Source organism: Carassius gibelio, chromosome A13 (assembly GCF_023724105.1).
Source record: "Carassius gibelio isolate Cgi1373 ecotype wild population from Czech Republic chromosome A13, carGib1.2-hapl.c, whole genome shotgun sequence".
Taxonomy (NCBI): Eukaryota; Metazoa; Chordata; class Actinopteri; order Cypriniformes; family Cyprinidae; genus Carassius; species Carassius gibelio.
Window position 1 is genome coordinate 13,602,551 of NC_068383.1, and position 18,578 is coordinate 13,621,128.

The 18,578-nt window shown below is 38.2% G+C and overlaps 1 protein-coding gene across 2 annotated transcripts in view; it reads left to right on the forward strand.

Moving 5' to 3' along the window:
- The window catches only part of LOC128026213 (histone acetyltransferase KAT6B), a 36,619-nt gene that overhangs the window by 5,580 nt on the left and 12,461 nt on the right, over window positions 1–18,578 (forward strand). For both annotated transcript variants that reach the window (XM_052613067.1, XM_052613069.1), the window contains exons 3-6: window positions 14,140–14,248; window positions 16,256–16,371; window positions 16,601–16,682; window positions 18,089–18,221. In XM_052613067.1, the coding sequence (XP_052469027.1) occupies window positions 14,140–14,248; window positions 16,256–16,371; window positions 16,601–16,682; window positions 18,089–18,221 (440 nt within the window). The remainder of the gene's footprint in view (window positions 1–14,139; window positions 14,249–16,255; window positions 16,372–16,600; window positions 16,683–18,088; window positions 18,222–18,578) is intronic.

Genomic DNA, 18,578 nt, shown 5'->3' on the forward strand with positions numbered 1-18,578 from the left:
AGTATAGTTTGGGGTCCTCCTCAATGCATCCTGTAAATGTTGTCATACTCTCTTAAAAATAAAGGTGCTTCATGATACCATAGAATAACCTTTTTTTCCTGTCTAAATGGTTTCATAAAGAACCTTTAACATTTGAAGACAATAACAGATTATGAAAAGGTCAGAAAGAGATTGTTCTTCAAAGAGCCTATGACTGAATGGTTCTTTGTGGAACCAAAATTGTTCTGTGAAGAACCTTTTAAGCTCCTTTATTTTTAGGACTGCATGTCTTTCTAACTTTCAGTCTGTTTTTCTTAATCAGTAAAATAAAATTTTATAGGAGGAGTTGAATCATGTAGACAACAGGTTAAATAAAAATAAAAAAATTCAATAGCTCATAAATATAGCAAAATGCTCCTTTTATATTTATTTTTCTAGCTGACTTATGATGGACACCGAAATGTTACTGAGGTTAATATTACGTAGCAATGTTAACAAGCTTTACAGGTTTTCCGCAGTTTGAAAGTGTTGTACTGTATAATCTCTTATAAAATAGTCTACCCTTTGATGTTAATTCATGTTCATTATGTACTCTATTAGTAAAGAGCAAGGTATGATAGGTTCACGAGGTGCTTGAACTGAGGCACTACTCGCGATCGCGCCTGCCGCATTAGGGACCATTCACATGTCAAGTCTTTTGCGCGCTAAAGTTCGTTATTTCGAATGTAGTGGTATGCATGCGTGCTCATAATGGAAGCGACGCGGTCATTTTTTTCCAGGCTCGCCCGCACCCCATTGAGTTAAAAACATCTCAACTTAACTTCAGAATCCCGCAAGCGCGCACCGCAGGTCATGTGACAAGAACCAACCAATCAGCTTCATCCTTTCCAGTACCAAAGTTGAAAACTCAGCCAAGATGAAGAAAGAGCTGATCATAGCTGTATGTGGATAGCCATTTTTTAAAAAAAATTTAGTAACAGAGCTACTGCAAGCGATTTTTAGTGCTGCAAATCCATTTATCCTTTGCTGAAATTTACGCGTCTTCATGGAGAGAGCACGTCATGGTAGCTTAGCAAAGGCCGACGCCTCAGGAGCGCTTCTGCCCGAGCGCTTTGGAAAGGAGAAAGCGGCCTGCCTAGCGTTTTCCACACGTTTTTAGTCGCAATATGTGAACGGCCCCTTAAAGAGCACTAAAACTGTATTTATTGTTTGAATTTTATGAATTTGGAATAATTTTAAAGCTGATACTTTGTAAATTAAAAAGTAACAAAGCACAAAGCGATTACTGGACTGCAAGTGCACTTCAAATAATTAAGTTCATGCATTAACAGAACACAGCATGGACTAAGATCTTTTTAAGAACAAGCCTTATGATTATAAATGAGAACTGTTAACGATATTGCTTTACTTGTAGTTTGTTCAAGTTATGAACGAAATAGACGCTGTTTTTCTGCACTTTCTCTTCAAGTCTCCATCATTTCTCTCTCGCGCGTTTATCAGGTGTGTGTCAGCGCTGCTGCGCGGTAGAAGAGGACTGTTTAAAACGCTTTCCCACTAAAACTTCGATGCGCATTCACTCAATTCGCGAACATAACAAAAGGTGTGAATGCAAAACAATCAGGAAAAAAGGCATTACATGCAATTTTTTAAAAGATAACATGTAAATACATAGGCCTAGTCGCCAGTGGCGACCTCAGCAAAAACTTCACTCGCATTTTAATATTTATGTTTTAGTCGCAGTTTGGAGCCCTGCAACATTTACAACCCATTCCACATCTGTAGTGTAAAACATTTGAAGTATATTTAATCTGTGAAAATTTAGGTTTTGAACTAAATGTATAATTTAGAAAATGTTTGGATTGTGAAATGTGCCTATTCATAGTTTTCATGTGACGTGACGTCACACCCCACAGGAATGTTCACATGGAGGGCAAAACAAGGCTTTCCTCCATTGACTGCCATTATTTATACAAGGTGTACATTAAAGGGGTGGTTCACTGGCTTATTTCTAGGCTTGATTGTGTTTATGGGCTACAGTCTAACATGTGTTAATGTTTAGTTTAAAAAAAAAATTCATTTTTCACATTTACCTTCATTCCTCATTGCTCTTTCCCTTCTCCAATTCACACGCTGATAATTTCCTTCTTTTATGAAGCCCCTTCCTTAGAAATAGGTGATGGACACTGAATAAGAGAGAGATGCAAAGCATGTTCAGAGCAGGAAGACGTGAGGAACAGGATTAATAACCGCTGCTTTAGAAGATTGATTTTGAAACTTGTGAATCCATAATATTTGTTTCAAGACAATCGCAATACAAATATGAATAGATTTGTACCTGCACCTCTAGTTTTCTCTATACTTGTTCCGATTCCGATACTAGTGGTAGTACAGGAACCCATATACTGATCCAATGGGGGTTGGAGGAGCGGATAGCGTGTTTAATTTTGTTTCATATTGTCTCACCACCATGCTAGTGGATCTGCCATGCAATTGGTAAATCTTGGAGATAGTGGGTTAACTCCGTGTCAGCGCGCGCTCTGATCGGTAAAGGGGCAGAGATTTCAGACCTCCGTTTATTAAGGAGATCGGTCACAAAACTCATCATCCGAGCCAACGTTTTTGGAGCAAATTTCAAAGCCGCACCCGCCCGCCATCCGCTGTTAGTTTGCGGTCTATGGCCATGCAATGCTTTGCTGATGCGAGTCGCAAAAAAAATGCCATTGTCTGTTCTGGAAAGGATGCAGCAAAAATATTTAATGCTAGAGTATGAGGCATAGGCCTACGCTAGGTTTCATTTGCGATGAGATGCGCTCTAGTTCACAGTGCAGTGCAAGTGAACGCGGCGCGCTGGTGCTTCCATGTCACGGTTATCATTGTCTGCTATATTTGCTTTTTATTTATTAAAATACACGCAATTGGTTGATGAAACATTTATTAAAATTAAGACAAAATTTGTACAAAACGAAATTCGTTCTTAAGAAAGGTTTTCTACAAAGCAAAATTTTATGAAGTGGTAAATATCATGTCTGACGATTTACAAAACTTCATTAAGTGGTAAAAACCATGTCTCCCGATATATTGCGCATCTTATGATCCTATCTTAAAAATGTTTGTAAAAAATATTTTAATGACACGGTTTTGGCGGTTATAGAGTTCTAATGACGGTGTTCAACTATAACCGCCGGTCTCACGGTTATATACGAACCGTCACACCCCTAGTTCAAATATGCAAAGATGCTGGAAAACTGAAGAATCTGCAGGACCTTAAAGATTTTTCTGAAGAACACTGCTCAGTTTAACTGTTCAGAACAAACAAGGGACTCATGCACAACCATCCCAAAACAGAAAGACAGTCGAGGATCATCAGGTAACAGAACACAGTACTAAGAACCAAGGGTTCCCAAACTTTTGAGTGGGGTTATTTTAATAATTTCAGCATTTTTTTTGTCTTGTGGACTGAATGTTAATATCTTATGTACAATATCTTACTCAGGACAGTACTAAATAAAACATAACATATATTTAGTATGATCTATCTTATTTTTTTAAAATTACTCATATTTTCATAGATTCTGTAAGGGGTGCCCAAACTTTCGAGCCCCACTGTAAATTTGTATAAATTAATAACAACGCTGTAAACTGTAAAACTGTTTGCACTATAAACCAGTGTGTTCATAATTAAGAGCTCGTGCAAACATCCACATCGCTGTAATCAGATGCGTTTTAGATTGCTGCTTTTACACTGCGGTAAGTTTTTGTTTATTTCGTTATTGAGATGAAAGCTTCAAGGTCGGCTCTGTTGAATTTGCTCTGTAGTGCTGTCTTCTTTTGAATTGCATTCATGCGGGCTGAATTACAGTCTTGTCACACTGGTCAAACCACATTATTGCAGGCTCTTACAAAGATAAAACGACTACTCAACAATGTTTGTTGACAATTTTGATGATGTTTAATGTCGACTAATAATTTCAGCCCTATTTGAAGGGTGATCTAAATATTTTTGGATTGGAACAAGATAGAAAATGTATGCGCTTGTGCTGCAGTTCTATGGATGTTTTGCCCGCAAGGTCTTTGAGCCGGTTATGTGACTGAAAACTATGAATTACGTGCCGAATGAAACTGGTCGGAGGAGATGGGTTGATTCAAAGTAAGAAGGTTTTGTGACATCAGCTGAAAAGTTTCAGAGGCTGAGCAATAGATGAAATATTACGAAGATAAACATAAATGATTTCCACCATTTACAAGGGTAGCCTGTGATTTAATTGCCGTCCAAATCCAGGATGTCTGTGTTTTTCTCTCACCTCCCCCGCAAAAATTCCGGCCAAATTACCTACTGTTACCTACCGAGGTAGTGTGGTAATTTAATTGCCATCCGAATCCACATCTCTTGAGTTTACAAGAAGAAATCGATTCAAAATTCAGTGCTTAAACCTTTTTTGAGCACTCCCGAACACCAGAATGTACTGTTGTACTTCGGTGTAATTTGCTTGCATATTTATTTCTGAAATGCTGGAAAGTAATTAAAAGATGAAAAGATCAATTCATAACTGCTCACAGCGACTGGGAGCAGAAAGAGAAGAAAAGCACACAAACATTGGAAATGGGTTTTTATTATGGCAGCAGCATTAGCAATACAGTTTTAAAATGTGTAAATTATAAACGGATATATAGGCTACATAACTATATTGCATAATATACAACTATAGCGTGTATTTTTAAACGGGAGATAAATAATCAAATAATAAATAGGATTATGTATTACAAAATATGCTTGGAATAATAAGAATAAATTTTACACAAGTATTTGAACAAAAAATTTGCACAATAAGAATATTGTGACTAGTGCGGCGAGGCCGAGAGCCGTGGGAACGGGGCGAGGCCGGTGGAGTTATTGCGAAATGAGCGACACCTGCTCCACCCACCGTTCTCAAGTCCCACGGAGGAGATGGAAGGATATAAAAACCAAACACAACTAAAACCCAGGCCTGGTCCTCTTTCGTCCTTCACTGTCGTCGCTCCTGTTTTATATCCTTCCATCTCCTCCGTGGGACTCGAGACCGGTGGGTCGAGCAGGTGCCACTCATTTCTCAATCACTCCACCTGGCTTGCCCCGTTCCAACAGCTCTCGGCCCCGCCCCACTCATCACAAAAACATTTGTAGATAAAATAAATTTTATTTTCAGCAGACAATCATGTCACTGGCCACGTGAGCAGCGCCTTCTCAGGTGCGTAGGATGATAGGATCACAGAACTCGCTCCTGCACCGTGAATAAATCGCCATCTGAATCCAGGAGTTTTATCACTGAGGTGATTATGTAAATTTGTTTTTTACAGACATTTATATGAGAATCAGTTACTGTCCGAATCTGGCTTTAAGGTCCATGCTTTGTGGCTCTTAATGATCTCTTTTCCTGCAGTGTTCTGCAAACAATCGGAGGTCGTTTGGTAATCAAATCTTGGAGCACATTCCCTTGTCCACTCTTTACCGAGTTGCTCTTTGAAAGCTAAAGCTTTTGGTTTCCATGCATTGGGGGCTTGACTGTTGCTAAGCAATGTGCTTCATTGACCCTAGGACATGATAGCATGGTGCCAGTCTTTTTTCACAATCACAGAGACGGTCTGCCGTCTTGCAGATGGTTCAGGGGGACTGCAGTGGTGGGCTGGCTGCTGATTAGCTCAATGCATTAAAGGGCTCTTTTGTTGTTAATTGTGTGCTTGGGGACTGGTCAGTCTGCAGCTGCTCCAGGCCTCTTTATCATATTCTGCGAGGGGTTAAATTATGAGAAAGGAGAGGGCCAAATCCAGCTTTCTTTTGTCCCATTAGCTGGCAGGATTCGATTTTGTGTTGAAGGTGTATTAGATCTCATGGCTGGCCTCTCTTTTTGACGTTCTTGTAACTCTTGCTTAGTTTCAAATACAGTAATTCAATGAGGATCTGTTAAAGCTTTGCTGATTACATCTGTTCTTCAGTAATGGTGTTGAAACAGTACTAGACTGCTGTTTACCAGCTGTGGCTGATGCAATTTGCTCACTTTCTAGAAATTTCATTATGGTCTTAGCTGTGCATTTTTTACCTGAGTGAGTCTGCCTAAGAATAGGCAGAATGTTGCCATAAAAAAGTGACCAAATGTATATGAATAACATAAGATTAATCAAATAGTCCAGTTGAAACCATAGAGGGGGATTCCTAACCAGGAGGAGGAGGTGGTCTTGTAATCATTTCAGTTTTACTTTGATGAACGTTAACAGCAAGGTCTGTTAATAGATTCATCTAATTAATGATTCATTCAATTTGTTTTTGTTCCTTTTACCCACCATAGTGCTTTCTATTTATTTTATTTTTTTCTATAAAAATGTTATGTACATGTAACAACACAGATTTGCAATAAATATTTAATATTTAATCAATTTCGTACTGCTAAAAGGATTACATTTCTGATTGGTGTTTAAGCGGTATATCACCAAAGACATTTTTGCATTTGCATTTTTCCACTGGTTAGTCACAAGTTGATGTTCCTAGTTGTGTCTTTGCTAATAATGGTTACAAACATCATTTCACTGTCTTCACAAGTTCCTCTGCATTTCTAGAAAGTTGTTTGGGTCTGATAGGGTACACTAGTGTTTACTGATGTGGCTGTAGGAGTACAGAAGACCAAAAATGCAGAAAAAAATACCTCTGTGAACCTGCAGTTGGAAAATTACTTGATATGCATGATTAAGTCCGCTAACCCACATGGGTCAAATTTGTTTCTGTTCTTTTCAGTTGAAGACTGTTTGTTCAGCTCAGTGTGAAGTTTGTTGATGTAATCTCCATCCTCTGTGACTTCTGCTAAATGCTCCTTTCAAAGCAGTACCACTTTCTTTCGGTGTATCTGGTGTATTTTTAACTGTTCAGTCAGCATTATTGTTTGCACAGCAGTGTCAAAAAGCCTCCAGCTTATGTGAAGAAACTCATACTCGCTAATGTTTTTGAGATGCATATTAAAGCCCAAGTTGGACTAGGACAAGAGGGAAAAACAAGAATTGTTTTTGCTGGCCTGATCAAGCCTGGAGTTCAGATTTGTATTTGCTGTTTTGGGTTTAGGGGTTTCCTCTAAGTCACTATTGATAGGCCAAGATTGAGACCTCTGTAATTTTAGAAACCTGGATCAATTTTTGTTGCCATTGAACCTGTTTGCTGCGTGTTAACAAAGTCCCTAAGTCCATTAAGCCACTGCCACCACATATATGCATAATTAGTGAGGGTCAGACATGGAGATGGCTTCATTAGTGCTGGAGTAATTGTCACTTAGCTAACCCGAGTCTCCGATACCTGAGTGTGTGCCATGTTGCTGTTCCTCAAGCAGAATGACCTGAATGAAGTAATGGTAATGTAATAGCCCTGCCATCCTCGTTAAGTTCCTTGGCTTTAGAGGCCTGGATGAGCTAATAGAGCTGTTGGAAAATGTAATGGGACGAGTCACGGGTCAGCGTTAGAACAGATCTGTCCTACATTCCTCTTTCACACTGAAGCATGAGACGTCATCAAGCTTAAATAAAATCTTACTTCTTTCTCTCTGGCTCTATTTGGTCTCAAACCACTTGAAAGTTGATGGTGATGTGCATATCACTGGATTGGATCACAGAAACTGTGCCAAGAGAGAGATGATTTACATGTCAGTTACTGTCTGTGTCTAGTTATGGGATGAAGGCAAGGCATAACCGCATACACGCCACCATTCAAAAGTGATATGCCCCTACTTGTGGTTATCCAAGGTAAGATCTCAGGAAGCGTATGTAGATAAGAGGCACAGCAGTCACGTTTAATGCGGGAAGAAGCCCATGTTTGCTTTAAGTGATTTTATTTTATTTTTTCACCGATTATCATTACTCTGTATCTGTATGTAACAGATAATGGCTCACATATCCTTAATGTTAGTTATGCATTGAAGTTTTGCATTTGACACATGCTTTTTGTGAAGCATCCTAGGCCTATATTACAGTTTGTCTTTCAGTTCATGCATTTGATGGGAATCGAATCCATGCTCTGCTGTTTGAGCTATAGGAAAGCAGAGTTCATATGTTTATGGAGGTTTACTACTTGCCCAACAACTAACTGATGAGTTTCAGTCTTTTTAGTGTGTTAATTGAGAAATTAGCGTGCAGTCCTTTAGTTTTCAGGTAGTTTGCGTGGAAAATATGTCCTGTTGATCGTGTTTATTTTGAAAAGGTATAGTTTTGCACGTCCTTAGTAATGAGATTCATAAGAAAAGCTGTGCTTTTGGCTTCTTGCTGAAGTATGCATGCTTAGTGTCTCTGGACCAGTAGGGACAAAGTGAATGGGAGATACTATTGACTTTAATCTACACCAAGAGCCTATGCCTCTTAAAGTACTTTTATCTAGAGCTTATGAAACTACTAGGACACAGGTGTGTAATCATTTACAATAATTCTGCTATTTAGTTTTGTGCATACTAGTATTTTGACATTATTTCTAAACCAGTATTGATGTTGAAATAATGCACTACCCTCACAATGTAGTTATAACTTTAATACATCATGTAAAAAGGCTTATTGAATAACAAATGTTGAAGGATTCATTAAAAGCGTACAAGGCAGTGACAAGCCACAGATTTAATTGATCTGTTTTCTGTTGGTTTGTAAGCTAATTCATTTCATGAGAACTACTTCACACTGTAGTTTCTTTTGGTTTTCATTAGTCCTGAGTTTAATAAAGTGAGGCCAGATGTATTTTTAGATTTCTTTTAATATAAACTGTTGTTCAGAATTTATTATGCCTATTATTTATTATTATTATTATTATTATTATTATTAATTTAATTTCTATTTTTCACATGCCTCTCACTTTGAATATAGCCTCAGTAGCTAGCACAAACAGTAGACCTTGCACCTGTAGCACTTGCCTGTTCCCAGTGCAACCACTGCAGTCAGGAGGGATTCTCTGGCCTTTAATTCGGATCCAGACATGGCACAGGACTTTGTCATCAGCCTTGTGTAGGTGCACAATTTCTCCACTTAGTGGACAAAACAATTGAGAAAAGTATGTTTGTGGTGGAGCTTTGTGCTGTTACTTTAAATGGAAGGATATTGTTAATTAATGAGCGGAATGCTTCAGGTAAAAGTGCTTGTGTCTCTCAGTGAACTAGACCTGTCTCAGGGTAACACGCTATCATTAAGACACTTGTTTTGTTGCTAGGTTTGTGGACATTCAGTCAAATATGTAACCATAGCTAGGATTTGACTGGAATACTAAGGCTTATTGTAGGGTAGGGTGACGTGACGTCTACAAAATTGGCATTGGATGATGTCTACAGTGAAACATCACGATGGACAATGACATTGGGGGGCGAGGGGGATTTAAGGGTTATGTTCAAAGCGTGAATCCGTATTCAGAAAAGCACGGAAAACAAATAATGATTGTTAACAGTTGCCTGTTAAATTACAGTAGCTACATAAAATTAAACTCTTCTTCAATGTACCATTATTTTTCTAGCATATGGAACTGACTAACTTCAGTGATTGTGTGTGAGTTAGTAGCAAATTGAAGAAAAGATTGTGACTTTTTTTTCTTCATACACAGTGTAAAATCAGATTTCTTGATGATTTTATATTTTATAATAGTGATTTTATAATTTCAAAATATAGAGAAAAGGTAGAACTGAATGACCAATAAGTGCTCCTCTGCTGCTGTCTACTGGTTATTGTATAATATTTTTTCTAACTGAAGTGTTTGTTTACCACAAAGTAGACTATATTTTGTTCTTCCCATTAAAAATAACATTCCAACCGGATCATCTTAGAGCCTTAAAGTGCTGGAAATAGTTGTGAAATGCTTGAAAGAATTTTTCTCTCTCAAAAAGTTTTACAAATCCTGAAATTAATGAATGATGTCACTATGGTTACAGTTAGCATTACCACTTCTGGTTTCCTGACGTATGTCAGCGCTATTTATAACAGATTTCTGTGCAGAATTTGAATGATTCTCATTAGATCTCGCAGCAACCTTATTGTGTGGTGAATTCAAACGCTTCTCGCTGGATCTCGCAGCATTGTTGCATCTGTATAGTAACAGTATCACGAAATCAACTTTGGCTCCCGAGTAAAGCTGTTCTGAACTCGGACAAGTTTCTTAGCGTCGCAGTCCAAGCTTTGCAGCTGAAATGTAGCACGGTTTAGTTTAGCTTTTGTTTTGTTTGCCGTTTGTTTCTCAAATGCAACAGAAATGGAAGGGCTAATAGATGGGCAATGCGGTGGTTGCACCAGTGCGACAGCTCACAAAAATGAGTTGCACTGGCAGAAAATATTGTTGCAAAATGTCTGTCTGGAGCCCTGCATTGTTGCCACATGTCTCACAATTTAATTTAACAGTAAATGATGAGTCAAGAAAGTGGTTAAAAAATTATAACTGTCATAATGTCTGGTTAATCCAGCACACTGAATTGGAAAGTCTAGTCAGTGACAGTGCACTGTGGGTTACTGTATTCTTTTCAGTTACTTTGCTTTGAATCAGTTGCGGCCAGTTTAGTGTAAACACTGCAGCAGTCTTAAAAGAAGTGTGCTGATATTCTACATATCAAGTAGCTTGCATTCAGATCATATGTAACTCAATGTCAAACATGCCAGGCTTCCAAGTAGGGTTTTTTTTTTTTTTTTACTTTGTGCACGTGAACAACACACAATCTGTGTGAAGTAAATAAATGTGTTTCATGTGCTGCTGAAATCCAGCGAGAGGCAGTGGAATTCTGCCATTGAAATCAATTTAGCGCTAATGTTATTGAATGATGTGATGTGTAGAGCTGGTTTATTTGTATTTATATGAGGCAGCAGTTCTTGTGCTTTTCCCCTCCTGTGCATGAATACAGATGTATTATTTGGAGGCAATTGAGGTCAAGCATTATGTGCATGGTGGGATTTTTGTAGTGTGTCGTGATTGTTGCCCTCGGGGAGAGAAGCCCTTTATTGACATTGAGCACACATTTATTTTTGAGCGCTAACCAACACATCATTTGTATGAAGAGCTGTACATATCTTTCACTGGCCATCGATTGGAGCCTTTCAGTTGGCACTTAAATGAAAACTTACAATGTTTATGAATAACCCATCTGCAAACTGATGGTCTGCCAAAATGATTAATAGGCTAGGGATTGATTGATTGCCTGTTGCATAAAACAATTAGTCTGGCATTACTCTCAACAGGTTTCTCACCAGAACAGACACTCAATATTTATCAACACGGCACAGCGGGAGCTCAGCCTGAAAGGCTCTCTTGAGATGGTACAGAGAACATACCCACTAGATGTAGTTTTACTCCGTCTTCTAATGCCCCATCTGCATCGAATATACACCATCCCCCAACAGAATGCACGGTCTCTTGCTGACAAGCCTTTTGGGAGAGAATCGAGCCGAATTGCTTGCTTGTTTACTCTCAAGATCTACCAGTTCCTGTTCACAGGAGAATGCTGTGTTTTTTGAGCATCTGATGCTGAATCTAAGGACTTGGGCTTGAATGGACTTATGTAATCCGCACAGAGATTTAGACACAACTGTTTGGAGATGTAAAGGTGTGGTGGTAGACGTTTCTCTGTGTAACCTTTTTCTGATCTCCACTGCACGACTCCTGCATGCAACAGGCTTTACTGGGAGGAAAGATACAGTCTTCTCTGGAGAGCTATTCACTGAGCCTGTTCGGTTCCATCTAATCTTATTTTGGCATCAGCACCTTGCGTTAACCTCTTTTAGAGGACACTGTCTACACCTCTCACAGTTGTATAACATCCCATTGCCAATATTTACACAGGCTCAGCATTGTGTATCACAGTGCTCGGTGATACGGCAAGCCGGGGTGTGTGTGATGACGTGCACACACATCCTGCTGGGCATCCTTTATCCTTCATCAGTAGTGCCAGATTTATTGCACGTATGTGTGATTGATGTTGTCTTTTAGAAGACTTCTATAAAAAGAATGTAAACATTACAGTAGTCTGTTGCAGCACACCTCCTTAGTTCAAAGGAGACATTTGGGTTGAATTTCCTGTTGTTTGTGATATCAGGTCTCATGGTTTCTGCATCTAGATTTGATCCTGATCTCCAGAGATCTTGGATACCTGAATGCTCGATACTGTTCAGTGTTAGAAACTACTATAGCAAGAACAATAACAACATGTATCCCTATTGATTATATTATGCTCACCAAGGCTGAATTTATTTGATCAAAACTGTTTTCTATTTAAATATATTGAAAAATGTAATTTATTCGTGTCATGGAAAAGCTGATTTCTCCATTACTCCAGTCATGCCACATGATCCTTCAGAATTCATAAAATGCTGATTTGGTGCTCAAGAAACATTTCTAATCAATGTTAAAAACAATATTTTTGTGGAAATTGATTTTTTTTTTTTTTTTTGACTTTTTGATTAATTTTATCCCTGCTGATTAAAAATGTAAATTTCTTAAATCCTGCCAATATTCTAAGTTGCATAGTCTTTCTAAATGAGAGCAATCTGGGTTTTTTTCTTTCCTTTAATTGTATTTATTGTTTTATTAACTTATATTTTATCGTTGTTTGGTTTAATTTGATATAATTGACAAGCATCACCACTATTAGGTTGTATTTACACTGCAATGCCAGGTTCACAGACCTGATCTGTTGGTTCAGCAGCCATTGTCAGTCAGACAGCAATACTAAAGAAAGGCTGGTACTTTTCTTACGAATATCTTTATTTTCATATTGGTACATGGTACTAAAGCATCGGTAGACTACATCTACAGAGCAATTTGATATTTATTTGACTTGGTTTGGTACACTTCCTTTGCCAGAAACTGCTTTATTTCTGGCACCGCATATCTGTCCTCTGTAATCACATGCTTAATAACTATCCGGCTCCCTGGGTTTGTAACCACCTGTCTAGTTTGACACCCGATATTCAAACAAAGCTAATCAAAACACATGCCAAATCTTTTATCTTCTAATCTGTACTCATGGTCGATGCCACTCATGTGCCTTGTTTAATAATAGTCGTACTGCGTTTCAAACCTTGGTGTGTGTGTGTGTACATATGATTTAAAGCACTGCACTCCTTCAGCTGTTGGAGGTTTAGTTGGAGTACATCTTTAGTGTTTTGTTTTGTCAAACATGTAGACCTTGTAAACCTTTTTTAAAGAACCTTTTGAAAGCAATGTTGCCACTTAGTTGCAAATTATATTCTAATCGATTTGGGTATCATTTGATTTTTATCGATTTCGATTCTTATCGATTCCTAGTTTCGATTCCAATAAGAAAAAAAAAAATCCAGTTTGGATCTCAAACATTTATTCTGGGTTTTTTTTTTTACAAAGCATTCTGTTGCAGCTGAATAACTACGAGCAAAAATCAGCAGCCTACAGAACACTGCAAAAGGAATTTTGTCTGTGCTTTTGAAAAAAATAATACAGCAGAAGCAACTAGATTAATATAAATTTAAAATATTAAAGTGTTAAAGACAAGTAAACAGTCAGGAATAAAGTAGGAACAAACAAATAAATTAATAGTATAAATACAACTCAACCAAATGTAGTTTTTTTCATAAAATATAGATTAAAGTTATTAAATATATTCAGTCAATATCTGATTTATATCAATAATGATTTTCTTTTGTTCTGTGATTAACCTTAATGACAGGCAGCGTGTTTATAGGCACACGACGCAAAAAATAATGTACATGCGTTTTCTTTCTTATCCATTTACGTTCACTTAAGATAAAAACACTTGTGTTTATGATAATATACTAATGTAGTTTTCTCCATACTGGTCGACATATATGAAAGAAGTAAATTTTTCGTCTGGAACAACCTTTTCTACAGTGAAAATACATGTAACGGTCTTAGGACGGACACAAACCGGGAACCCACTCCACGAGCGCTGACTGCTGTTCTCTGTTCACGCGCTCGCACTTCATGTGCACTGCATGCAGACAGCACAAGTTCGTTCCATTCCTGCAAATAAATAGTTTTAAATCACATTAAAATGTGAGCGCAGGAATCTTTAAGCAGAATCAAGTTTGCATGTTTCTTATCGAATGCCCGGTTATTGGAAATTTGGAACCGGTTTTTGATACCCAATCCTATATTCAAATGAATGTTTACATCAATTAAAAGCATGTTCTCTCTCTCTCTCTCTCTAGCCACGTGCTGATCCCATACCCATATGCAGTTTCTGTTTGGGCACAAAGGAGTCCAATCGAGACAAGAGGCCAGAGGAGCTGCTGTCTTGTGCTGACTGTGGGAGTAGCGGTAAGACCCATGTCTGAACTCTGTCTAAACACTGGCTATATATGGCCAGTGCATCATCTGAACGTCTGTGCCAAATAGCCGAAATCAAGTTATCATACAACTAGGAATGTTATTGGTTGAAGTGAATCAAACTTTGTAACTAACCATTTAGCTTTTACTAAACCAGCAATTTTTATTTTGGACACCTGCTCATAATTGTCGGTTGTGTTGAAATAATAGAAATACTTTAAGCTAAAAATGTATTCCTCTTTTTTTTTCTTTCTTTTTTTTTTTTTTACAGTACTGGTATTTCAGTTAGCAGCAGTGTCCATTGATATCACATGGTCATGTGATTGAGTCAGATCCAGAAGGGAGTTTGTCAGAGGTAGTGTTGTGCCAAAATGAATGTTCTTGGCCAAAACAGAAACTGTACATTCTGGACAATTTGAATGAAAACCAAAACTTGGTTGTTTGGGACAACTATAGTTATGTTTTTTTTTTTTTCACTAACTTCCTCCAATTGGTATCATCTTTCAATAACACAAAGGCTACTTTTGAAAATGTTGCTTAAATAACTGTTCAAAACAGAGCTTTTACTTTTTAGTCTATTTTATGTGTGTAAAATGTTAAATAACTGCCACACATTGTGCATGCACAATTAGGAAAAACAAATCTGAACAATGGATTTAGAATTTGAGTACAATATGCGTTCAGTATCTTGTTTAGGACTGATGTTCAATAGTGTTTGTTGTCCATCTGCATTTATCTGTGCATCTTTTATCACGCATCAGAGCGGGTGTGTGCCAAGAACATACCTTCATTAGCCAGGCTTTGCATTAAATGTTTAAACCTGGATAATTTTATATGCAGACTACGTTTTTTCCATTTCTAAATTTCTGTTGTTCAAGTCTACTTAATTTGGGGTTCATTTTATCGGCCCAGATTTAGTCAGTTTCCTTTTTGTCTTTGGCCATAAAACACCATTTTCAGTGAAGAAAATTGGTACATCGTAAGTCAGAGTGCAATGAGAATGATGTATAAATCTTTGAAACAGCCCAGGAAATGTCAAGACATGATTAGATGGGGAAATATTGACTTAAAAATGTTGAGAATATTGGCTATATATGAATGTATTGTGGAAAAAAAAATTTTATAGTTATGATGCAACTTGAGTAGTTATTGATGAATGTTTGAGAAATGTGGTAAAAAAAAAAGGCAAACAAAATAGTGTTGTTTTTTTTTACTATAAAAATAGTCTATTCTATAAAAGTATTGGCAGAAGGGTTTTACACAATCACAGATGGATTCAAGCTAAAAGGTGTGCAGTTTTTCTCCCCTGCTTCAAGTTTGCTTGCTTGTTTCTTTTAAACTAATTTATTTATTTTTTCCCTCCTCCAGACAGAATTGCCATGTTCCTGTTAAATTACCTGCTCTTATGTTGTAATTTGTTTTGAACAGTGATTTTGAAATGCCACAAGGAATTGTTCTCCCGGTGACATTTTTATGACTGGGTTTGACTTAACAACGCAGAGGTGGTTTTCATTAAGTGTTCGTGAAAGTATAGAAAATGTGCTCCCACTGTAAACCGCAGCTGGTTCGCAGCCCTCAGGGACAGGAGTACATGCTTTTACATGACTATAACGGATCGACTGCCATTACGGTGTACGCGCATACCATTTCTGCCTCGTTAAGATCAAATTATCCTTAATTAGCCACTCAGAAGTGTTTGATAATACAGTGCTTTTAGACTCCGATTTGGAAAGTCTTCACGCATGGCTTTTCGCATTGTTGATGCCACGTGTAAATATTTAACTGATCCACGGTCAGGGGAATCTTTCATTTGTTGCTTTTTGATGTTCTCTCTCCGCTTGATTAAGTCTCTGTTAACATTTATCCTGTAATATTTCAGCAAGGGCTTTTTTGTTTCCTGCCAAACTTAAAGGATTAGGTAATGTCGCTCTTTTAATTGAGCGTGTTTGGAGACTCTCTCTAAAGCCTGTTTGTTTTATTCCACATTTCTCCTCAAAGGCCATCCATCATGCCTGAAGTTCTCCGCTGATTTGACTGCAAATGTCAAGGCCCTGCGATGGCAATGCATCGAATGCAAAACATGCAGTTCCTGTCAGATTCAGGGGAAGAATGCTGTAAGTCTCTTTTCAAATGCACTGATGGCATTGGCCCAGATCCTGCTGACATCTTTTATAGTGTCAGAGCGCTGCTTTTGTTCTGACACTTTTACTGCAGGATGTTGTTTACTTGTGTTGTGTAGATTGCATCTTATTTTTTGCTTGTCTGACATGTTTCTCTCTGTGTGTGTGTGTGTGTGTGTGTGTGTGTGTGTGTGTGTGTGTGTGTGTGTGTTTGTGGGTCCAGGACGAGATGCTCTTCTGTGACTCCTGTGACAGGGGTTTCCATATGGAGTGTTGTGACCCACCGCTCTCCAGAATGCCAAAAGGTACATTAGGCTTTTGTTTGCCTCTGTGGATTTTTCCATTCTCAAGGTGAAGCTGTTAAATGTGCCATTACACAAAGGCTTCTGGTTACATAATAGTAAGATGATATGTACTTTACGTCATGAACTATTTAGTGGCTGTCTCGCTCTCCCTCTCTTTCCAGTCTCTTTCTCATTGTTAATGATTTCGCCTCTGGCTTGCAAATGACTGTGCTTGTCCTTTTCAGTTAATGGCAGTTTGTCTGAAATGGGCATGTAAGTGCCAAGATAAAAAGAAAGCAGCACCATAAAGTGTTTCAACAGAGCAGAACAAGTTCATTTCACTTAATTTTACAGTAGCCTTCAGTGCTGAATTTCTGAAACTGCTGGAGGGAGGTGACATTCTGCCATGGGAAATCCCATCAAATTTCATTTGGGCTTTGTTATGGGTGAAAGAAAATGCTTTAACTAAAACTTGAATGTTAAGGATGTCAATTAATTTAGTGTGATTAATTATAGCAAAAATAACACCGTTAATCATAGCGACCCACAGAACAGCGAGACCAAAGATGTCTGTCTGCATTTCTGCAGTAAGAACGCTTCCTGTGAATGCCCCTGTGGGAGTATGTGACCGTCTACTGCAGACAAAATGACAAACTTGCAGTAGACCAGCAAAAGACGTTTTTAATTGTATGGAAAAAGCCAAACAGCATAATGACTAAGGCGATATTTCTAATATCAGGCCTCAAATAAATTAGTCTGTCTGAAAAGCTATTGATTTTTTTGTTTACTTGTTTTTTCAGTATAACATTTATCAAGATTTTGATTTGTGCTCTGTCAAGATCACAAGAATACAGGAACTTAATAATGCTTGGCCCCTGTCAGCTTCTGTATCTATACATTTTTGCAATTCCATTTGGTCGCCACTGTGATTCTCACTGATGCTTATCTTGTGAACCAGTGCCACATACTTTTGCACAAGATATCTTGGAGCTTCGGTTCTATACTAAACATTGATGCAAAATTAGCATTACTTTTAAAATTTGATAAACTAAAGTTCAATCATTCAGTTTGTTCATTTGCTATTTTGCTTTCTAAAGAGGATGAGAAGGCTAAAGCCATGTCAGGAAAAGAGCTCCCCACACAACTTCAAAGCCATTTATTCAGTGTTTCCTTGTTGGTATGTTACCTGTAGAAAGTTTGTTTTTCTTGGCTCAGTTTCTTTTCTTCTAAAGACAGTGGAAATGAAGGGAAAGGCACAGCGGGTCGTCTCTGCTCAGCACTATAAAGACATACCTGAAAAGTGTCACTGCTACAGACTTGATGAACCATCCTTGAAATGCTTCTCACTTTTTGTGCCTCTGTCTCTCTCTCTCTCTCTTTCTCTCTCTCTCTCTCTCTCTCTCTTTTTTTCCCTGGACCTCCCCCAGGAATGTGGATCTGCCAAGTATGCAGGCCAAAGGAGCAGGAGGGAAAACGGTTGCTACACAAGACAGCAGCCCAGATCAAAAGGCGATATGCAAAGCCAGGAAGACCAAGAAAAAATCTAGCACATCCAACAGTGTACGAGAACTCATTTCATCTATCTTGTTCATTATGCTTCAGGCTTAAGGTTACAGGTCTCACATCAGTATGTTGCCTAAACTGTAAACGCTCTTTTTGATGGCCTACTCTGATTTTTGTCCTTCACAATCTTGCCTTGAGAGTATATGTAGGTTTCCACACCCTCTCATCCAAAAGGTTTAAAATTAGCATGGCTTCTATGGTGTACCTTTCGCCTGGGGCATTCTTTGCTAGTCTATTTTTATCCTATGGCTGTGTAGTAAAGCTCAGTTGGAATGCTGTCAGTCGGACTGGGTGAGTCTGGGTCAGCAAGCTTTTAAATGTGCCGTACTTGAGGGATTATATCTTTCCTGAAGG